The 24,537-nt window shown below is 48.3% G+C and overlaps 1 protein-coding gene across 2 annotated transcripts; it reads right to left on the bottom strand.

Moving 5' to 3' along the window:
* Window positions 1–407: 407 nt before the first annotated feature.
* snx7 (sorting nexin 7) lies at window positions 408–21,474 on the bottom strand. 2 transcript variants are annotated; one of them, XM_086191537.1, is made up of 9 exons: window positions 21,316–21,474; window positions 19,930–20,115; window positions 18,820–18,930; window positions 18,341–18,499; window positions 17,961–18,159; window positions 17,553–17,752; window positions 16,692–16,778; window positions 13,463–13,615; window positions 408–2,075 (listed from the first exon to the last, which is right to left on the bottom strand). In XM_086191537.1, exons 1-9 carry the CDS (start codon window positions 21,397–21,399, stop codon window positions 1,995–1,997), a joined length of 1,260 nt encoding a protein of 419 aa, XP_086047663.1. In that variant the 5' UTR covers window positions 21,400–21,474; the 3' UTR covers window positions 408–1,994. The 2 variants fall into 2 exon arrangements, with proteins under 2 accessions (XP_086047663.1, XP_086047664.1); XM_086191538.1 differs by lacking the exon at window positions 16,692–16,778.
* Window positions 21,475–24,537: the final 3,063 nt, after the last annotated feature.

The following is a 24,537-nucleotide window of genomic DNA, read 5'->3' as shown; positions in this document are numbered from 1 at the left end:
GAAATGACCACTTCCTGTTGAACTACAAACTCACTTCCTCACTATGATGCTCCATAGCAGGGACTCCCAGTGTGGTGCGGGCACCCCCGGGTTTGCGCCAGCTGCCACTAGGGGGTATGCTGGCTGCCACTGGGGGTGCACAAGAAAAAGTGTGATGGTGGTTTGGAATTACTTTTAAGTGGGATTTTCCCACACAAAAACAGCGTGTGGATAAACATTTCCTTTGTGAAATGTAAAATCAAAAGTCGACATCCTAATTAATGAATAAATGTAGGCGACTCAAAATGAGCTGCCTCTGATCTGCAGGAGGACATGTTTGTTGGTTGGAACGTTGTGTTTATTCATTTTTGTGAGGGCACCAGTGAGTCTCTCCAGTCTCTGAACTGGGAGGCATCATTCAACAGCTTCTCACGATTTTGTGTGAAATCAGTCTTTATTATCATGGCGACATCTCAAAATCACATTTGTACATGAACAGAGAAAAGCGATCAGTATAAAAGGATCATTCTGTTACAAAGACGTGTCAGACAGACGGATGAAGAACTGGACCCTCATCAGACCAGCAGGGGCGTGTTGCAGCCAGACTCCAGCTGGACGCGTGGGGGAGTTGTGTGTGTGAGATGGTCGGCGACCTTAGGTGTGATGGCGTGCTACCATCCAGAATTCTTTGCTGGATGACTTCAGTTAATTGAGCAAAAGCATTAAAAAGCCCAAAGAAGCTGTTGCCCCCCCAGTCCTCGACCTCAGGAGACTGTGGTTTGGTGACCTGACGACTCACCACAGTGCTACAGCAGGTGTGCTGATGCCAGTTGAGTCACAACTAAAATCTTGGCATTGACGTGTGCGCATCGCTGTGAACCCCTCAGTACAACCACAAGACGCATCAGACTTACAGAGTCTCCAACCCTGCCCCTGAATCTCTGGCACACTGCTTGTTAGAACCTAAACTTAACAACTTGTCCGTGAGAACCCCCCACTGTGCGGCGTTCCTCCAGGCTCTGCGTTCTCCAGTGACTACGGCTGGAGGCGCGTCGGCCATGTTTGGTCCTGCAGGCTGGGGGACTCTTAGGTGTTTAGCTGTGGCAGCAGAGCATCACGGTTCTCCTCACACATTCAGTGTACATGGAGAAATCAGCCCGACCGCAAACTACACCAACGATGGTTGTTGTCATGGTGACAGTGAGTCACACCTGCTGGTTGCTGGGTAACCTACAAGTCCTGACTGGAATCAAGCTCAATAAAGACGCAGCACATTTGTAAGCAGCTTCCAGAGGAGAAGGAGGTCCAGTATTTGAGGGTGCAGGTGTTCAGAGCAGACATGAGGCGGAGTGCACATACGTGTTGTAACTAGAACTCAGATCATCTTAATATTCCATCACAGTAACATCTACCTTTGACGTGATGCTGTCATGACCCTAGACATGACGGTGGATCCAGGAACATAATCAGGAGGTCAAAGATCCTCTCTGCAAGTGTTGACTTGTGTTTATTCTTGTTCAGACGTATTTCTATGTTCTCCGTGTGAACATTTGCGTCAAGTCTGCTCCGATCGTAGTTTGTGTGGTCCTGGCTGCCACGCCAGGAAAATGTTTCCATCATACACACAAATACAATCATACAAACGCCGTCCGTGCTAGCCACCACTTCCTGTAGGAGAAATTAAAAAGGTCACATCACGGGGTTTGTATGGTTGTGTGTGTATTTTGGGGGGGCTTGTTGTAATATTTGGCTGTACACATGGAGGCATGTAAACACTGATAAAGGGATGTTTGGTTGACAGCAGTGATGACGACATCACTGGAATGGTGAAATGTGTGTCACATGACGATGCTTGTTTGGCTGAGAGTCTGTGTCCGAAGGTTTGATTGACAGAGTGAGTGTGTGTGTGTGTGTGTGTGCGCGCATGTGTGTGTGCGCATGTGTGTGTGAGTGTGTGTGTATGTGTGTGTGGTTCTGAAAGCTGACGACCATCAAGGTTACATGATCTTAACGTGTTAGGAGGCGCCCTCCCTGTCTCTCTGCTCCTGAGGCTCCAACCTCTGGGACAACAGGAACGATTCCCACACTGCCAGACACTGGAAGACAAGGCACACAACATCATCATCATCATTATCATTACCATCACCATCATCACCACCATCATCATCATCATCACCACCATCATCACCACCATCATCACCATCACCACCATCATCATCATCATCACCATCACCATCACCATTATCATCACCATCACCATCACCATCACCACCATCACCATCATCATCATCATCATCACCACCATCATCATCACCATCATCACCATCACCATCATCACCATCAACATCATCACCATCATCACCATCATCACCACCATCATCACCATCATCATCACCATCATCATCATCACCACCATCATCATGATCATCATCATCACCATCATCATCATCATCACCATCACCACCACCACCATCACCATCATCACCACCACCATCACCACCACCATCATCACCATCACCATCATCATCACCACCATCATCATCAACATCATCACCATCACCACCATCATCATCATCATCATCACCATCACTATCAACATCATCACCATCACCACCATCATCACCACCACCACCACCATCACCACCACCATCACCATCACCATCAGCATCATCACCACCATCATTATCACCACCATCATCATCATCATCATCATCACCACCACCATCATCATCATCATCATCATCATCATCATCATCATCACCATCATCATCATCACCATCACCATCATCACCATCACCATCACCATCATCATAATTATCACCACCATCATCACCATCATCATCATCATCATCACCATCATCACCATCACCATCACCATCATCACCATCACCATCACCATCATCATCATCATCATCACCATCATCACCATCACCACCATCACCACCACCACCATCACCACCATCACCACCATCATCATCATCACCATCATCACCATCACCACCACCACCACCATCATCACCACCACCATCATCACCATCATCACCACCACCACCACCACCACCACCATCACCATCATCATCACCATCACCACCACCACCATCATCACCACCACCATCATCACCATCACCATCATCACTGGTGATGATTTTACCTCTATCACTTTTTTTCCCCCTTCATCTCTACATGCAGAGATACTCTCTCTGTCACCAAAGACAGATGACCTGCTGAACTACAAAACACCACTAACCTCGAGCAGTGACATCACACAACCCACCCCTGCAACCACTGTAAGAGATTCAGCAACGCAGCCGTGTTCCTTTGATTAGAGGTAATTCTTCTGTATTTCAGATGATAGTCAAACCAGTCTCGATCAAGGAGTCATGAATAAAGATGAAAGAATCAAGGTTAAAAAATTCAAGAATAAAGAAGACAGATTAACGAACAAAGAATCAAGGTTAATGAATCGCGGTTAAAGAATAAAGATTAACGAATAAAGATGAAAGAATCAAGGTTAAAAAAAAATCAAGATTAAAGAATCACGGTTAAAGAATCGGTTTCCGGTTTGATGGTTTGGCTGATGGAGTAGTAAGACGTGTGGAGGAGCCGCTCTCCCAAACTCCAGATAACTTGCCCATTTAACAACTTGAAAATCGAAATTCAACCGAGTAAGAACTAGATGGCGGGCAGACGGAATGTTAAAGGCCAAAAAGGTGAAGAAAATATGCAGAAATCGCAAGAAAAGAGTAACGTGGCGGATCAAGCTAGCAATGCTAAGTCGGTTAAGGCTACTACATGTGGAGAAGCTACAGCACACCAGAGCGACACACGACACAGCATGGCCCCTGAAGACATAATGACTGCGATAAAGGAGCTAAAAGCGGACATGAAGAAGGGCAATGTAGGCGTTAAACACAAGATAGTCGGCCTGAGACAAGAAATTAACGGCAAACTCAACAAACTTGCAACGGAAGTGGAAGGTGTATCTGACCGCGTAGAAGAAACGGAGTCCCGCGTGGGGCAGACGGAGGACTGGGCAGAGGAAGCAACCCGAGCGCTCCTCACCTGCCTGGAACAACAAAGATATCTGACCTTGAATCTCGCTCAAGAAGAAATAATGTCAGAGTCTTCGGAGTGGCGGAGGGAGAGGAAGGCGACTCGATGATGCAGTTTATGGTGAATCTCATCAAGAGTGAGTTGACAATGCTGCAAGATGTGGATCTGAAAATACAGCGGGCTCACCATAGCCTGGCCCCGAGACCTCCGACTGGTGCCCCCCCGCGACCCATCATTGTGAACTTCCAGGAGTTTACCACCAAGGAGGTGGTACTGAGAGAGGCTTGGAAGAAGGGGAAAATCCTGGTGGGTAACCGGGCTCTTCTTTCGACCATGACTATGCATCAGATATAGTCAAAAAACGTAAGGAATATAACGAGATAAAGAAAGCTCTGAAGGAAAGAGGGATCCATTTCCAAACACCATATACCCGGATGCGGATTCACTGGGACTCGGGGGTCCGCACTTATGACAGCGCACAGGAGGCACGGAGGGATCTGAAGAAACGAGGTTTCCACATAGAGGAACCAGTGGTGACCGAGGGGGACGGCAGCCAGGAGAAACAGCTGGCGGAGCGGCTGGGATGGAGGCAGGCAGCGAACACCCGGGAAAGGAGCTCAGCCATGGCGCAGAGAGTGAGAGAAAAACTCCTCGGGTTCCAGAGGAAACAAGCGGAGGAATCAGGAGCTGGGACGTAAGCCGCACCGCTTGGTATGATTGTTTCGTGTCTCGGACTGTAAAGAGACGGTAGTTTTTTTGGGCCTTTTATAAATACACAACACCTGGGAGAAGCGGCTTCTCTGAAATGAAACTTGTTGGACCTGTAAGATGGTAGAGTTTTTGTTACCTAACTCTTTTACCACTCTTGACTATGGGCCCTCTCTAAGTGAGAGGCTTCACCCTCGACTCACCAACGGAGTCACAGGTGAGGGAGGCTTCCCTCCACGTTTGGAGGCCAGTCTAAGTTCACGTTCTGTGTTCAGATTTTATTTTGGGGGATTTCTGGCTCAGCTGATTTTCGGACTGAATATGACAGGGTCACATGATCTGAGGTGTGCTTCTTTGAATGTGAATGGTCTGAGTAACCCGGTAAAAAGAAAAAAGGTTCTTGCTAAAATGAAAAAAGATAAAGCATCAGTGATATTTCTTCAAGAGACATGTGTCTAAAAAAAGAACATGAAAAGTTTGGTTATTCGAATTCTTTCTTTAGTTCATGTGAAAACAGTCGTAAAAGAGGAGTGGCAACTCTGATTTCTAACAGTCTTACTTTTGAACCGATTTCAGAAAGGTGTAATAAGGAGGGCAGATGTGTAATTATTAAAGGGAGGATAGATAATGTGCTCGTCACACTTGCTAATATATACGCCCTCCAGAAAGTGATGGAAAATTCATCAGGGCTCTATTTGATGCATTAAAATCAGAAAGTGAAGGGACTTTAGTTTGTGCTGGCGACTGGAACACAATTCTGAATCACTCAATGGATACGACGAGCACTAAAAAGCAGAAAGTACATGAATCGGGCGATCTTAATTTTCTGATCAAAGAGATGGTCTGTTCGATGTCTGGAGGAGCCTCCACCAACAGGAAAGAGACTTTACCCATTATTCAGCCACTCGCCGTGTTCATTCCAGAATAGACTTTTTCTTGATGAACAATGTAGACAGATGCAGAGTGAAGGGTTGTTCAGGAGGAACAGCAGACACATCAGACCAGTGTAATCTGTTTAACTTTCCATATAAACAACAGTCGGAAGACCACATTATGGAGACTAAATACGAGTATTTTAAACAAGGAGACCGTTCTGAAGGAGATTAAGGAGGAAATTAACGAATGTATAGAGGATAAGAAGAACAGTCCGGTGAATCCAGTCATTATGTGGGACACAGTAAAGGCAATAATGAGAGGGAAATTAATTTCAAGGACAGCGTATTTAAATAAGATTAAAAGGTTAAAATATGACGAATTAGAGAACATTGAGGGAGTTCGAGAAACAACAACAAAAAGATGAAGAGATTGACAGACCAGATTAAAGTACAAAAAAAGCAAATAGATGATCTTCTGAATGAGGAATTGGAAAAGAAAATGAAGTGTGCAACACAAACCTTTTATGAATTGGGACCAAAAGCAACTAAAATTCTAGCAAAACGCCTCAGGGCACAAGAGAAGAGGAATACCATTCATAAAATTAGAGACCCTTGGACTAAAAAGATAACATGTGAACCAGAGGAAATTCATAACATCTTTCAGACCTATTACTAATCACTCCACTCACAGCCTAATAATATTGACGATGGAAAGATTAAACAATATTTATTATCGTTAGACCTTCCATCCATAGAGAAAATACAAAATGATGTGCTGACCGCTCCTACTACAAAGAAAGAGCGAGACGTAGCCATCCACAAATTAAAACCAAATAAAAGTCCTGGGAGTGGCGGCTACCCTCACCAATGGTATAAAACCTTCAAAGAAGACCTCACCCCCTTACTGTTAGATCATTCAGTTGCACACGAAATGAAGCTGTGACACCACCATCATGGAAAGAAGCGCTGACATCAGTCGTTCCAAAAGAAGGCAAAAACATAGAAAACTGTGAATCGTATCGCCCCATCTCTATATTCAAAGTAGACTATAAGTTATTTACCTCTATTATGTCTAAAAGAATTAAACATTACCTGCCTGATTTAGTACACGAGGACCAGACAGGTTTTATGAAAGGCTGCCAGACCCAAGACAACATGAGGCAAACCCTACTATCATAGAACACATTGACAAAAACCATCTGAGTGCAGCTCTGATCAGCCTTGACGCTGAAAAGGCGTTTGACAGAGTCTGCTGGCCTTTTCTACATGGGGTGCTAGAGAAACTTGGCTGTAATAAACAAGTCATCAGATGTAAGCAAGCTCTTTACACAGAGCCCAGTGCTAGAATAAAAATTAGTGGCCATCCTACCAGCAGTTTTAAGCTGTTTAGGGGCACCCACCAAGGATGCTGCCTGAGCCCCACACTGTTTGCAATATTCATAGAGCCTTTAGCACAAACCAGAAGACAAAACCCTGATATTAAAGGAATCAATATGGCAAATGAGGAACATGGAATAGGACTCTTTGCCGATGATGTCATCACCTACCTCCACAATCCTGAATTAACGTTCCTAGGCTCACGTCTGTTCTGCAGGAATACGCTCAGTTATCAGGGTGTACACTGAACGTCTCTAAAACACAGGTCCTCTCCTTTAATTAAACACCAAGCAGAACAATCAGATGGGAATATAAAATAAAGTGGGATTCAAAGTTGATAAAATATTTAGGTGTACTACTCACACAAGAATCTAACGAATCCATAGATAATAAGATTCAGAGAGATATGAGGACATGGTCAACACTTATCTTAGATTTTAGTTCAAGGGTTGAGACAGTGACGTTGAACGTGTTGCCGAGGTTGTTGTATCTTTTCTTATCTTTACCAGCCAGAATCCCAATTCATAGCATGGGATAACCAACTGTCTAGATCCATTGGGGCAGGAGCAAGGCCAGGGGCTCCATTTAAAACTCTTCAACTGGACAGAGAAGAGGGAGGTCTTGCTGTCCCGAACCTCAGAGAGTACTGATGCTGCCCAGATGAGGGATCTCCTCTATTGGTGCTCTCCAGATTACCAAGCCAGGTGGAAACACATTGAACTGAATGCGGATCATTCTCACCCACAAGATAGACTAGGGGGCGCTGACCACACAAACCTAAAGGGGGAAAATTCAATAATAGAAGATTCATTAAAAATTTGGTATGAAATTGTAAGAAAATATCATTTGGAAAGTGAAATTAAACTTCTGGCTTGACCATCTCACACACCTGGGTTTGGTCCTGGAGTGCTGGACAATGCCTTTGTGAGCTGGACAGTCAGAGGGATGACAGCGACGTGTACGCTCTTAGAGGGTTAGGGTTTGAAGACATTTCAATAATTTAAAGAGGAATTGAATTTGGTAAACGGAGACTTTTTTAGATATCTACAATTCTACAATATCATTTAGCAGACGCTTTTGTCCAAAGCGATGTACAACACAAGCAAGAATTCAGACTTAAGGAAAAACCTATAGTAGTGCAAAAGTGCTTCAGTTGTGATTTGGTCACAGGTACTGCCATCTAGTGGCAGAAGAAGTGTCGCCCCCCCCTCCCTTTTTTTTAAAAAATATAACAGACATACAACATGACACAACACAGTTAGTGCTACATAGTCACTAAGTGCTGGGTCTTGGACCCTCTGACTGATTCTACCACAGGACAAAGAGGACCAGAGTCAGGTTCAGTGCCTCGGTGCTCTCTGAACAATTGAGTCTTCAATTGTCTCTTAAAAGTAGAAAGGGACTCAGCAGAACGCACAGAGTTCGGTAGTTGGTTCCACCATTTGGGAACAACAGAAGAGAAGAGTCTGGCTAGAGATTTGGAGCAGCGCTGGGCTGGAAGCACCAGGCGTCTTTGGCATGCAGAGCGTAGTGGGCGAGAAGGAGAGTAGACCTGGATCAGGGATTCCAGGTAGGCTGGAGCCGTTCTTGTGATTGTTTTGTGAGCCAAGAGAAGTGCCTTGAATTTGATCCTGGCTGCCACTGGAAGCCAGTGAAGAGAAACCAGCAGCGGGGTGACATGTGCCCTTTTGGGCTGGTTGAAGACCAGACGTGCTGCTGCATTCTGGATCATCTGCAGAGGCTTGAATGAGCCTGCAGGGAGGCCTGCCAGAAGAGAGTTGCAGTAGTCAATGCGTGAGATGACAAGAGCCTGAACCAGAAGCTGTGTGGTCTGTTGGGTCAGGAAGGGTCTGATCTTCCTGATGTTGTAGAGGGCATAACGGCAAGACCGAGAAACTGAGGCCACATGAACCTTAAAGGTCAGCTGGTCATCAATCATGACACCCAGGTTTCAGTTAAGACATTCTATGATGTTGAGATTAAAAAGAGACTGTCAGCAGAAGACGCTGGAGTGGTTGAAGTGTTTACAAGAGCACACAAACGAACACCGACTAAGATTGTGACTAAACTGTACAGGGGACTACAGAAACGGAATGGTAGGAATTCTCTTTACGTGAAACTGAAATGGGATTCAGAGCTGGGCATTGAACTGGCGTAGAGTGGTTGGCGCTCAATCTGCAGAACTCAACAACCCTCCTCTAGCTCTAAAAGATGGAGGGAATTCGGGTGGAAAAACTAAATCCGCTTTTTCGTCACACCACATATTAAAAGTAAACAACTGGGTTTACCACAACAATGCTGGACACAATGTGGGCAGATGAGTGCCAATCACTCGCATGTGTTCTGGTCCTGCCCAAACCTGCGACCATTTTGGGACGGAGTTACACTGACCCTGGATGTGATTTTAAAGTATAAGGTGCCTGGAGACCCTCCAACCCTGTGCCTGGGCCTGATGACAGACATTATTCAGAACAAGGACACTTATCTTTTTAAAATTCTAATACTGGCCAGTAAAAAGGCCATCACAAGAAACTGGTTGAAAGCTGACCCGCCAACCACAGACAGTGGTTGGACATTGTTAAGGAGCTCTACTCTATGAAAAGACTGACTTTCTACTTAAGGCTGGAAGCAGGGACTCTACATCAACGCTGGGAAAAATGGACAAGATACACAGAAGGCTCACAGCCTCAGCAATCATGATGGAGAACAGTATAGGGCATTATGCCCCCCCCCCTTTTATTTATTTTTTTTCTTTCTTGCTACATACTCTACATGTGTCACTCTCTGTAATCTGAAGCTGTTTATTTCCATTGTAGAGTGACGGCGTCTGTGCCAGTACTGTTGTTTTTACTTATGTTGTTTTCTTCTTTGAAAAAAGACAAATGAAAAGTAAAAAAAAAAAAGATTAAAGAATCACGGTTAAAAAAATCAAGATTAAAGAATCAAGATTAATGAATCACAATTAAAGAAAAAAGATAAAAGAAAACAGATTAGAGCATAAAGATTAAAGAATCAAGATGTGTGACTGATAATTTCACGTGTCAACACATCCCAGACTGGAGAGGTGAGGAGTCCAGGTGCCAGGCAGGAGGGATGTCCTGGACCAATGTAACAGGCACACAAGTGCCCTGCTTTTATCAACAGGATGATGTCATCATCTGATCTTGTGACAAACACGACATCCCATTGTTTTCACGCTGGTCTTCAGTGAGTCGACCCACTGGGAAACATGAACGTTGGACTGACTGTACACACTCGTTATTCTTGGCTCTGGCGTTCCTCAACAGCTGGTCAACAGCCGGTCAGTACCATCATGTACAGCCATGTGAGCAGGAGTGTCCCCTCTACCAGGTGGAACTCCATCGGGAGCGTGCTCAGCTGTGGTAGTAAACAACATCACCACTAGGGAGCGATGGAGAGAAGCCCAGGAGGCGCCATTCATCAACTTCAACAAGCTTCAAAAAAATTAGACAAACAATAACAACATATATTCTGTCAGAAGTTCCTCCAGATCTGAGTGGTTCCCGGCCCTCAGATGCAGGTGCTGCCCCGGCAAGGCTGTGGGATGGCGGTGACGTAGCGCTCCTCGCTCACCGTCATCATTTCACTTCTGCAGTTCAGAGCCCAACAACAACCAAAGCACGTGGTCGCCATCTGGCAGCAGCTGTCAGACAGGACAGCGCTGAGAACTGGCTGAAACACTGAAGAGGTCTCGTCTGGCAACCTGCTGGTGCTGCTAGTCTGAACCAGGAATTAGTCCTTGTGCCTGTGCATCTTTTGCAAAGATAAAGAGAATAAAGACCCGAACATCCAGTCTGGTTCTGATGGACTGGTTCTGGTTCAGCTGATTCATCCTTCAGGACTCTTTGACCTCACTGTCTGGTTTCATGGCTCATTTGTCTCCTGATCCAGAGTCAGTGGGATCAACCCATCAGACAGGACCTGCACAGAACCCTTCCTCACTTCCCCCAGTGACCTGTCCAAGTGTATATATAGCATGATCCTGAACCCATAGTTGCTCCTGATGAGCAGGGTGGCGCCTTGCATGGCAGCTCCACCATCAGTGTGTGAGTGGAGCGCTACACATAAACCCACTCTTGTTACTATGGAGACGACAGCATCGGGCCGGTGCAGCTCCCAGGTGGAATGGCTGTCTGGTAAACAGAGGGTAGCTGGTTCGATCCTCTTTGTGTCTTCGAGACTCTGATGGGAGCTCAGTCTCACTGGGACCCCAAGTTGGCACGAGGGCTGGACGATATGACCAAAATTGTATATCCCCATATAGCTCACTTTATATCCTGATACGATATACATCACCATATAGCTCACTTTATATCCTGATACGATATACATCACCATATAGCTCACTTTATATCCTGATACGATATACATCACCATATAGCTCACTTTATATCCTGATACGATATACATCACCATATAGCTCACTTTATATCCTGATACGATATACATCACCATATAGCTCACTTTATATCCTGATACGATATACATCACCATATAGCTCACTTTATATCCTGATACGATATACATCACCATATAGCTCACTTTATATCCTGATACGATATACATCACCATATAGCTCACTTTATATCCTGATACGATATACATCACCATATAGCTCATTTTATATCCTGATACGATATACATCATGATATAGCTCTTTTTATATCCTGATACGATATACATCACCATATAGCTCACTTTATATCCTGATACGATATACATCACCATATAGCTCATTTTATATCCTGATACGATATACATCATGATATAGCTCTTTTTATATCCTGATACGATATACATCATGATATAGCTCTTTTTATATCCTGATACGATATACATCACCATATAGCTCACTTTATATCCTGATACGATATACATCACCATATAGCTCACTTTATATCCTGATACGATATACATCACCATATAGCTCACTTTATATCCTGATACGATATACATCACCATATAGCTCATTTTTGGTAAATTCAATGAATGAACAGTTTATTTTATTTTTTATTTCTTCCTCCACTTTTGCCCGGCACTCCTCATATAAAGCAGGTAACACAACGCTACCGATGTGTCTTCGGCTGGGCATTTCATATCTGGGGTCGAGTGCTTGCACCAACTCAAGAAACCCCCGTTTCTCGACCGTGTAGATTGGAATCATATCTTTACAGATGTGCCAACCCTAACGGCCATGGTTATTTCCTTCCACCTGCGGGAGGTGTGGCTATACGGTGAGCCGCGGGTAAAAGCCTGTTGCAATGTCTGCGTCTGGTGTTTCTTCTCAACATCAACGTCACTCGGCCCAGCTTTTGCTGCTTTTTCTCGTGGACTCTCTCTGTATTCTTTTTCATGATTCTTTTTCAGGTGATAAAAAAAGTTACTCATGTTCGAGTCTGTTGTTGGATCGGGCAGCAGCAAACTTTACAAAGTGCAGCAGTCTGATCCTTGTCGGTCTTTTTATATCCAAACCACCACCACATGACAGAAGTTCCCCCTCTTTTAGGTACAAGCTCGTCGGTTTGCGCTGGTTGTTCGTCATCTTGTTGTTGTTTGGATTGAGAATTGGTAACACGTTCTTCTGTGTGGCGTCCACCGTCTTCCTCCATGGCTGTGTATGTTTGAGCGGTGTGCCTGGGCTTGCCGTATGGCGCGTCGGTGACGTAAAATATTGCCGTAAAGCCTGTTTTGCGATACCGCAATATAAACGATAAAGTTTAACATTAAACAATAGACATTTTCTATCGTCCAGATGATATATATATCGTGATATCGCCCAGCCCTAGTTGGCACTGACAACTGCTCCTCCCATCTCTGGCCCCCATGATTCCATGTGACCAACCTCCAGCCTCTAATCTCAACCCCTTTAACATCCACCCTCCAGCTTCCACCCTTTAACTTCCATCCTCTCATCTCCACCCCTTTAACCTCCATCCTCTAACCTCCATCTGGTCTTCCTCTCCTCCTCCATCTATCACCCTCTTTTGAGAAGTGGCATCACCTGCAGCAGACAAACAATGCTGCATGACAAGAAACCGACAAGTCCTCAAGTCAGGAGAGGAAACAAGCTAACGCAGCCATAGACTAGCCAGACCGCCACCCTGAGGCCGCGCGCCATCCGCCTTCCGACATGAACCTGGAAGAGCTTAAGAAGCAGCCTGTAATCCACAGCTGACGGCACACCTGACCTCAGCAGGTGAGACACTGAAGGTTCCAGAGGTCACATTCATTCCTGCAAGTCACTGAGTTCAGCACTGACCACTACTGACCTCTGAGGATAACTACAAGCCAACACTGACCTCTATTGGTCAACAGTGGACCAGAACAAGAACAAGGCCAGTGACGATAGGAACCTGCAACTGGACTCCTGGTTCTGACCAACTCCTGCAGTCACAGGTGAAGACCAGAGTTCTGGTGTTGATGCTGTGAGCCTGAATCTTGTAACCCACCTTCTCATAACTCTCCACGTTCTTGTCGGCGGTGGACACAAAGGCTGACTTGAGGTCAGTTCTCATACTCCGCTGCCAGCGGCCCCAGTCCCCCTTCAAGGTGTTGTTGGCCAGTTCCACCCGATCAGCCAGACCATCAAGCTCCTCCTGCAGCTGAAAAACACACACACACACACACACACACACACACACACAAATGAGAATCTACATCATCATAGTGTTGGCAGAACGTGAAACATCACATTGCTTTTTTATCTTCGTCTAAATGTCTGAAGTATTATCGTTGTTATTGATTCAGCCCCTGAAGACCAAGAGGTTATATAAGAGACGCAGGAACATTCCCGGTAGTAAGACCCCTGATTCTCAGCCCACCTACAGGACGACCGTAGGTATTCGGATGAAATATTAAAGGACCACCATGGACAGGGACCGACACCGCCTCCACCTGAGAGCCGCTAAAGTAGAGCAACACTGCCCCCTCCTGGCTGTGCAGGCTCACAACACACTGGGACTGACAGAGGCTTCATTAAGGCCTGAGCCCGAAGGAACGTCGGGACGAAGATCCTTTTGTTTTTCTTATTATGCTCTTAACCAAATCAGTGAAACCAGTATCTGCCTGGACCCTGCTGGTCACTGGGTCCCTGGATATTAATTCATGCCCTAGTGCATGTTACCATCGCCATCCTCAGCTTAACTTTACAGGTTACATCCGAACAGGTGACACTGGGGGAGGGTGGAGTTTAAGGGTTACTCACTTCCACTGTTTACAAACACCGTCTGATGCAATCAGGTCCTCTTCATCCAGCTCAGTAATCCAATACCAGGCTGACTGGAGGTCAGAACTGTCTAGAACACCAGTTGGAGCCACCCGGCTCATGAGTGGTGGAGGAATTTCATGGCGTCATTGATCAAACCTCCGGGTCGCCTTCCTCCATCTCGTAACACCACTAAGCTCAGACACTTGTGCGTCACTCCCAGGCTGGAGCGCTGCGGCGCCACCTATCAGGCTGCACCAACAGTCCCTCTAGACTCTCCAGCTGCTGGTGGACTGACCAAAACCAGGAGAAGAGACCCCCCTTTAAGACAGAGCTGACAGTCAAGGCGGGCTGAGGCTAGCCCCGCCCCCTAGCTATGCTGCTATGGGCTTAGACTGTTGGCGGTCTCCCATGATGCACTGGGCTTCTCTCTCCTCCTCTTCCGATCTCAGCCCCCAGGAGGGTTCCATGTAGTTCTTCTATTCTATTTGTCCCATTCATCCCCGATGGCGAGCTCTCACAGAGCAAACGCCCATCAAACTGTTTTCACAGACATTCGTCAACTGTTTGGCGGTAAAATTCTATCGTTTCTTAGTTGCCACCATGTTGGTGCCGCAGCAGCCTCAGCGCTGTACGTGACTCAGGGCTCAGTGACATCCATGTTTTACTTTGAAGCAGTTATGGTCTGAGTTGTCGCTCCTTCCTCACATCTGATAACAGACGGCGGAAAGTGGCGACTCAGCAGTGCTACGTGACATCCAGGAATGAACCTGCGCCACCACGCTGCAGCCATCGGCGTCACATCACAGCAGAGAGGAGAGGTCAGACCGCTCCTCCTCCTCCTCCTCACCACCACCAGACCAAGACTAATGCAACTGGAGTCCTGCTGACCTCAGATCAGTTATGAGCCTGTTGGTCAGAAACTTTACTGTTGTCTTACTGATACTCATCACAGACTCTGAGTCACAGCAGCACTGGTCCACTCAAACCAAACCAGTCAGGCCAGTAGAGCAACATACATGTGCAACTACATGATGACACATGCAACAACAGAGCGGAGAACCGGCTCAGTCTGACAATAACAAGCTAACAGTTCTTGGCATCATCGTCTCTGTGCTCGGCTCATCTGGTCTGACTACTGGAGCAGGTATGGATATCCATCCTGAACACTCAAACGACTGGATTCATGGTCTGTCTCTGGAAGAACCGACAAATATGGATTTGTACCAGAGGAAATCAACCCCACGATGACATCACACCAGTTTATGGATGTGGCGCCGTTCTGGATGAGAGACAGAAGGCTGAAGGAGAGCAGCAGCGTCTGGAGGTGGTGGGGTCGTATCCCTCCGCCTCGCTCACTCGTCACATAGTAAAGCTCTGACGACGGAACTCATCATCGCTGAAGTTGAACTTTGACCTCCCTTATACCTTGTGACCTTTGACCAAACTCTAATCAGTTCTTCATCTTCAAACATGACTCCCTCCACAGCATACATTACCCAGAGGGCAACACTCACATGCTTAGCTGGCACACTCATAGCAGCTAGGCTGTAGGTGGTCACCAACCGAACAACAGAGGGGCTGATCACATGATCACACCTCACCTTCATTTTAAAACCCATTCATCAAGTAGGCCAGCCTTATGACATCACCAGAGGTTAACCTTTGCCCGCTGCTTGCCAGTAAGAATGTGTCTGCTTTCATCAAAGCCTACAGGTGATTGTCTCACTGACACGTCAACATTTGTCCCACATAACAATGATGTCACGTGGCAGCTCCTTTAAATAAGACCTGAATGAAAGCCAGCGTGTTTCCATGGCGCTCACTCAGTCCTGCTCGCTGCCCCTGCCGCCACGCCACAGTGACAAAGGCATCCATTTGACATTTCTCTTCTCATTAGTGCAGATCTGTTGTTAAAGGCAATATGCAAGAGAGGCTGGAGGACTCACTCACTCACTCACTCACTCAGACACACACACTCAGTCACACACTCACTCACTCACAATTAAAATAGGAATACAATACAAGTCTGAGGGGACAATCTCAGTCCTGCTTCTTAATTAAAATCTCACAGATGGATTTTGATATCAGCGATGTGCAGTGACACACCTGCACCCCCCCCCCCCCACACACACACACACTAATCAGAGAGTCTATAAATAGCCCTGTCCTTTGCTCGCCCAACGTCCTCTCTTGTGACATTTTGAAGCCAGTCGTATCTGAAGGGATCTGGGAGTTTTCATTACGCAGCGATTAGCTGCCGGCTCACGCGCTGGACTAATATTGACAGCTCTTATTCCCACTGAGCTCTGCTGGTTCCCAGCAACGGGCCTGGATATTTAGATAATCCTCCCAGGAAGACTTCCCCAATATGAGCTGCGGGTGGCCCCAGGGAGAGGCCCCACTTCACACTCCACTTTATTACTCCTAATCTCCGGGAGGGGTGGGGGGGGGGGGGTGGTGGTGGCACTTACTGCTTTTTGGTCGGCTTTTCTGGACGCCAGCGCCTCGTTCTTGGCCTCGAACTCCGCTTGGATATTGTCTCTCCGTCTCATCACAGCCTGAACAGACCAGCACAATGTCTCAGTCGATAAAAGCTGCTCAAAGTCATGTTTTCAAGAATTCCCTGTTCATCCAGGGCCCGTTTCCCTGAACAATCGATACCAGTGAGCCTCTGACATGGGCTTCCACCAGCGCCTCCACTAGCAGCCTCCTAATATGGACGTCGATGGTGCTGACAGCTGCTGAATTGGTTTCAGAGAAATGAAGCAGCACGGAAAGTCTTGCTCGGCACTCTAAGGAAATCAGGTCCCTGGAAAGTTCCAGAACACTTTAGATCCCATCAATGTCTGGCTGAGAAGTGGGTGGGTGGTTTTACACAGAACTAAACAGAGTGAGCACAGGTCTTCACACAGGCGACACGTGAAACCAAAAACACCACAACAACCATCTGACACTGTCAGGGACGGCTGGCGCCACCGATGTGGTCGTCTGCTCCGGAACGACCACCCAACAATTCTCAACACCAGAGCTGCTGCATCTGCTGCCATTCCACAGAGACGGAACAGGAAATGAGAACACTGGATCCACGTGGGGGTGGGACTAGACACTTTACATTCCACTTCCCAGAAAATAAAACAATACCTTCTTCTACAGAGCACTGGTCCTGACGGCAGCAGTAGCATGTAGTGTAGCATGAATGCTAACTGGACCCGTCAGACCCCCACGTGTTCAGACGCAAATCTGAAGAACAAAGACCTGCTGGTGACAGCATCTTCGCCTTAGTGCAGGTCACTGGCGAGAGCAGACATGCCCCCCCCCCGGTCTCTGCTCACCTTCAGTGTCTCAGCACAGAGGACGTACTCGTGCAGGACCGGGACCAGGACCTCAGACAGATGCTGGATCTGCTCCTCTGCCTCCATGCTACACTGCTCCACGCAGCTGGCCACGCCCTTCAGCGACTCCGCCAGCTCTTCCTCTAGCCCCGCCCACTGGGTGAAGGTGGGGCTGTACTGCTTCAGCTCATCTACGTACTCTGTGGACACATTTCATGAACCCATCATTGGTACTTGACAGGCTTACGAAGTAAAGGAGCACTCGACTTTGATTAGACATCTGAAAACTCATCGCAGCAGGAGCACGCAAGCGAAGGACGTGACCTCAAGGATCAGTCTGAACATCCACAGCGGCGCGTGACAACACAGCTGGGCTGTACCATTACTGGGAGGGGTGGGGGGTTGTACCTCGCTGTTCCTTGATGATCCTCTGAGTGACTTTGTCCACAGACGAGATCTTGTTGCTGAAGTCCTCCACGTACTCCTGCATGGCAGTGAACTCCTCTGGCCGGCTCCGTACGCCTCGCACCGAGTTGGCCACGGCCCTCACTGTCTCCCCCATGCGGCTCAGGAAACTTGGACCCTGTTTCCTGTAAGACGTGAGGTCCTGCGGGAGGACCGACAGCATGGGTCACCTGACCTTCCATCAGCACAGAAATAAACTCTGGGGTGTTGTAACAAAATTCAAAATAATTAGATTGGGATCTCGTTGGTATGAGGCAGTGAGTTCGTAGGAGGAGTCAGACCAAGCGAGAGAGTTCATGAAGGTTGTGATTGACGGGACAGACCTGGGCGCTGAGGAAGACTTTGAGGTGCTGGCTGCAGGACAGGACGGGATGCTCCGAGATCTTGTTGAGGAAGCGGTGCAGGGCTTTCTTCCTGGTCTCGATGAAGTCACTGCTGAAGCGCTCCACCATGCCTTTCATCACAAACTTCTCCGGTAGAGGCTGAGGACAGACAGCGCAGTGGCGTAAGCGAGGACTCTGCTGTGGCGCTCCAGCTCACGTGGTTGCTAGCTGGTGATTTCAGACGCAGCTATCGAAAGCAAAGTCTGAATACATGGCTCTCTGAACAGGAGACAAGCTGATCTCACACCTGGACGAGTCACCAGGAACTCAGGGGACTCGGAGGATGGGACCCCTCATGCCTGGTTGGAGCGACAGTCCGCCAGCTAACACACGCCGGCGCCTACCTCCACGCGTGTTTGCTACCTGGAGATGAGCAGCTCAGAGAGGAGCGGAACATTCCGTGGTGCGCTGATACCTACGTGGATGATGAGGGTTGAGTAGTTTTCTTCCAGTCTGCTTCGTAGCCACAGGAAGTCCTGGTAGCGCCGGTGTACCTCGAACTCGCTGGAGTCAAACTCACTCCTGGTGGTCTGCAGAGAGGAAACGCATCACATCACTGCCAAGCAGGTTCCACACATCCAGGCTGGGAAACCCAGAGCCAATGGCACCCAGACCTGAACCTACAACCAGGAAGCTCGTCTCAGAAGGACAGCAACGGACTGAGGGGGCGAGGACGTGCATGAGGGTGTGGCCGATTGTTCCTCCTGTTGCCGCTGAACGACTTGGTTACTTAGCTCAATTATTTCATGTGAAAACGGAAATGCTGGTATTTCATAGGTGCAGCGCTGCTGAGCCGTCACGCAGAATCTGGTTTGAGCTTCACTCAGAACCTGCGATGTGACCTCCATGTTTGACACCTAGGAGGTTTCCTGTCAGCAGACAGGGCCCGGGCCTGCCTGCCAGGAGGGGACAGGTGAGACCGGATCAGCGTGTCCGCCAGCCCAGGTCACAACAACAGCATACAAACAACGAGTTACGTGGTGTTCAGATCACGCAGATGAGTGATGAGTTTGAGCATCAGGGCCCGGTGTCTTGTGGCTTCATTGCCACGGCAACGTTCCGCATATTTTCTGTCCCAATGCTAACTTTAACGGTTTGTGATGGCGCATTCCCCTGCCAGGTGTGACAGGTGAGGACGTCTGAGGATGGAGGAGATCCACAGATGTCTGATGCTAACTGCTACCGCGGCTGCTACGAGTGGGACTGCAGCCCACCTGATCTCACAGGTTCTGCGGCCGGGTTCTGTCTTTGTCATCTGTCCGTCTCAGGTTGTAGCCCTGACAGTAAGCGTGGCTCCCTGTGTTCTGAACACGCATAAACTCACTCTAATTTGAGAACATGTTCTCCGCAGAACATACCCTTTGAGGGCACACTAGAGTCTCCTGTTGATTTCTGAAAGCACTGATGTGTAGAAACTGAGGCCAAAGTTCACGTGGGTTCTTCACCAGGCCACTGGCGAGATGGAGGACCCCATCACAGAACTCGTGAAATCCGCACCGAACTCAATGAGCAATAAGACGCTTCCTCACCTTGGTGACGACTCTGTACGTGATGAAGGTCTCGATGGCGGTGACGTGGCTCTCGGGGTTGTCCACGGTGATGAAGAGGTCTTTGGCGCTGGCATCCTGCTGCTCCTCATCATCCTCCAGCCGGTACTGGTTGACCATGGAACTGGGCGAGGTGGGCGTGGGGCCGCCATCTGCCAGCGATGTATTCTGAACCAAACACAACATAACCGTTAGCTCATAGTGACGTGTGGAGAACCCCCCTCCGGAGACCTCCAGGACAGTCTGGACCTGTGAGTCCCCCCAAGGCTGGACTTTTGGAACCAGCAGAGACACTTGTTTGCACAGCTCCTGGTTGGTGGGCTGCATTCCAATCCAGGGTTGTGGCACTGAGACATTCTGACCTCCTGTAACCTCTGGACGGAATCATCCTGGGGTCAGGGAAAGTACTCATTAATACTGGAGTGTACTGCTTGTACATTTCAGAGGAACACAGTACTACGAAGCCCATCATAGATCACTGGCTTCAGGAGTTCTGGTCCTCAGGGGTTCTGGCTCGTGTGGGGAACACCATCATGAGGACAGGTTGGTGGCGGCACGAGCATCCGTTCACAGGTCGCCGCGGTCGATGCTCAACAAACCATGACGCCATCTAGAAGGAAGGTGGGATGAGCAACCACCATCACGACACATCCGAGTCACATGATCAACAACCGGAGGGCACTTCCCCAGAGAGGTATGAAGTCATCAGATCCAAATCAACTCCAAAACCTATTCCATCCTTGCTCAACCTGAGGTCTCACGTTCATCGGGTCCATCCTCAGACCACCGCTCCGAGTTTGTGTGTTTGTGCATGTGTGTGTGTGGTCTGTGTGCGTATGGCTGCATATGTATGTGTGTGTGTGTGTGTGTGTGTGTTGCCTAACAACAGCAGCAGGGACTCAGACACTGAGGGACAGACGCAGCAGTCTCGGGTCCTTCCCCGTGTGACGTTCACGGTCCAGCACACTTCAGACTTACAGGGAGGAACTGACCACTGATCAGCTCTGGCCAGTGGTGCTGCATTTGTGGACGCGCAGTAAAACCGGTCAACAGCTCCTCCAGCTGCAACTGATGCGGGCGGGTGTCCTAATGTCACCGGAGACTTGCTAGTGCTGATGGGGCAGGACGGGTTCGATCCCCGCGGAGGCCTTCTCTGCTGGACCAGCTGGTAGCCCGCTACAACCCGACTGACCTCGAGAACCAGACCCAGCTCCTGTCCCCATTGACCTAGTTCGCTCCCTGGTCCAGGTTCACCTGGAGACACCAACCCAGCAGGCCTCCTGACTCCCTCCGCCCGCGCCGAACCGTCCATCCACGTAGCAGCGCGGCCGGCAGGCGGGCGGACTGACTCGGGGACTCGCCCCTTACCTTGGAGAACACCTCCAGGTCCTCGTCCTCCTCCAGGTCCAGCATGTGTCCCGAGAAGTCCGCGGGGACCGTCTGGTCACTCATCTCACCCTCGGAACCGCTCAGAAGACCCAGCGAGACATGAGAGCGAACTTCCAGCCCAACTCTGTCGACAACAAGTCTCCGAGCAGCCGCTTCCGCTCGGGCGCTTTCATAATAAAAGCAGTTTCGCGGGCGGGCCAACTCTATTCACCCATTCACTTCTTCATTCGCTCACAACACTATTCACTCACTCCTTCATCCATTCATTCACTTCTATATTCATTCCCTTACTCACACCTTCACTTTTTGATTCACTCCTCAAGACTCACCTGTGAGGATCTTGCTAACAGATGTTAGCATTGATGCTAGCTGAGTCAGAGCTGGACGATCACTGATAGGCGACGTCATCAGCCACAGCCGTAATTACTGTAATCTCCAAGCATGTCGCGGCGGCCGGCTGGTGGGAGGAGCATTCCTGGGAAACAGGAACAGCATGACTTTTATTTTGGCGGCCAGTCACGGAAGTTGTTGTGGTTCCGGTGGGGGGGGGGGGCAGATGCGGAAGAATCCCAGCAGGAAAACATTTTTTCTATTTTTTTCTTGCCTGCCGTCCTTTATCCAGCTCCTTTTCTCACTTTGTCCAGCTCAGCCTCATCGTGGGCCCCTGAGGCCCCTGCAGCCTCGGCCTCACCACTGTGCCTGACAGGGTGATGAAGGAGGTGTCAAGGTGCTGCAGGGGCCAGCAGGTCCATCCCAACTCCCCCACCCTCAGTCTCATGGTCCTGAAAGGAACTCTGGGGCTAATTTGTTAGAAGGTGTGTTGAAATGTTCACCAACATGAACACAGGCGCCCACTGCTGGTCGGCTGGTGTAAACAACAAACATGGAACAACAAAAACCATGGTGACAACAAACGTGAGCACTCGCTTGTCTAGAGAGGGCAGAGCTTAAATACCGCACGTCACCACCAGTTAGCGTGAAACACATCTAACAGAAGAGACGAGGACACAGACGGACACGCCATGACGCCGGTCCGGCAGGAAAACATGGTGGTTCCCGCCGAGAGGGAGACAGCAGGTCAGCAGCCACGAGGCAAACTTCTCCCTGGTGTGTGACTGGCAGGGCCTGCAGCGCCCGGCAGCGGGTCACTCAGGAAGAAGGAACTTCAGGAGGACAAAAAGAACCTACGCTCATGCTTTTTATCTGGAGGAACAACTTCCATCTTCGTTGGTTTGTTTTTATTCCTGCATGCCGCTGAAGTACAGAACTACGCAGTGGCCAAGCTCACGAACTACAGGTTTCTTCCAGTCGTCTGCAGGCCAACACCAGCCAGGATCCAGGACCTGGGGAACCCCACTGGGGACGGCCACCCAGTAACAGGAAGAGAACTTCAGGAACCTTCTCCTCTGAAGAGTTCTGAAGTGGGAACGAGCCGAACCGCTTCGACCAGCAGTTCCATGTTCAGGAGCCACGAGTCCATCGTACTCACTCTTTGAAGACACTCTGAGAATTATGACTGCGAAAAACTTAATTGATGATGAAAGACTTTTACACTTCAAACGATTGAGTAGAATTGAAAGCTTCAAAATGAAGTTGAACCAACCCTGAATGATGAGTAGAAGACAGGGTTCTGTGTATTGACTGAAGGAATCAGGCTCACGTGACTGTGAAAAGGTGCAGAGACAGTAGACATCATTGAAGAGGTTTGACGGGTTGAACAACAAACTGGAACGTCTGCTGCACTGACCTCTTGTTTTGACTTTTACTGGATGCTCTTGAATGTCCTCTTGAAAATGGGGCTTCTTTTTTATAACCACATGGGAATAAACATGATAGCCTGTATCCCCAAACATGTCAATTGATTTCTTTACAGAATGAAACTTCTTTTTCCACATGACAAAACCATTTGTTGCATGACGTTGATGAACTGACAGCCCAAGTAATAAAATCCAAACACTGGCAGAGGTTCCCCCTCCCAGTGTTTGGAAGAACTTGAACTTTTCAGTGGGAAAAAACAAGAACCTTTGATGGAGACGCTGTGCTGGGCTCAACTGTCCTGTTTGAAGACGTTCTCTTGACTCAAAAGCACCAACACCAAAACCTTCCTCACAAACCAAGACGCCGTCTGCAGGTGCAAACTTAGGTTTTCTTGACAAACAACCAAGTTTGAAACAAGTGTGCAATCAAAGATGGAAGACAGCCAATGGAGACACCCTGACGAGATGAACGAGCGAATGGTAGGAAGGAAGACCTTCTCTGTCAGAAATGGAAAACAAGACAAAGAGGGCAGAAAGAGTTGGTGTTGTCTTGGAGGACTCCTGCAGTGACACGCTCACATCATGATGGGATGAAGCGGAGGAAACCACACTGGTGAGCTCTTCTGGGATTTGGGACTGAAACGCTTGCTTTACAGACACCTTTTTCTTTTTCTATTTAAAATTTCAGACACTCAAAATTCAAGAAGCTCAAAATGCAGAACGCTTTGTCTTGTCGAAGTAGAACGTTCAAGCATCTGAAGTGAGACAGCCTCGAGACCTGAACCAGATCCTGCACGTCAAATATCATTAAGGGCAAATGAACAGAAACGTGGACGAGGAGACGCTGAAATCAGACTGATGTGAGTCAGACCACACCTGAAGACGGACTGGCGGAGTGTCCAAGCTCCTCTGCAGAACTTCACTCAGAACAGAGTCCAGAACCGCAGTGTTTGCAGGGTTGACCAGGGGAGCTGCCCAACAGCAACGACACAAGCACCAACCTTTGTTGGAAGGGTTCCAGCATCCACGTCCAGAAGCATCTTTTGAAATATGTTGCGGATCCCAGGCATCTGTCAGTCCTAGCAGGCTCTGCTCGTATCCCCAAGATGACGGAGAACAGCGGAACCTTCAAAGACGATTCCAACATCATCGATCATTTCGGATCCGGTCCACGGCCATCACCTCTGCTTCAGCCTTTCTGAGCCCTCGACCTCCCACAGACATTGAAAAGGCAATGAGTCACGGCATGCAGGCGGAACGCCACCGAAACAGAAAGATGAGCGACAGCCAAACCAAGTATGTCAGTCACATGAACAAGAATTGGACAAAATGCAGTGTGTACTAGCCTAGGGTTGCTATGGTAACAGCCAATAGGAATGTTTGTGAAAAAATGAACATGCGAATCATGACCACCAAGTTCATCCTGTACACAGCGACGCAACAA

The sequence above is a fragment of the Aulostomus chinensis genome, chromosome 21 (assembly GCF_037954235.1).
Source record: "Aulostomus chinensis isolate RoL2024-O1b breed Wild chromosome 21, RoL_Achi_v1.0, whole genome shotgun sequence".
NCBI classification, from domain to species: Eukaryota; Metazoa; Chordata; class Actinopteri; order Syngnathiformes; family Aulostomidae; genus Aulostomus; species Aulostomus chinensis.
Note: the sequence above shows the minus strand (reverse complement) of the source record. Positions and strands in the feature narration are given on the sequence as shown.

Coding starts and splice junctions, on each gene's coding strand:
- snx7 (XM_086191537.1), bottom strand. CDS start 21,399: ATGAGTGACCAGACGGTCCCCGCGGACTTCTCGGGACACATGCTGGAC. Junction 18,500..18,819: donor ACTCAACCCTCATCATCCAC/GTAGGTATCAGC, acceptor GTCTGTCCTCAG/CCTCTACCGGAGAAGTTTGT. Junction 16,779..17,552: donor TCTGTGCTGAGACACTGAAG/GTGAGCAGAGAC, acceptor TGGTCTGTTCAG/GCTGTGATGAGACGGAGAGA.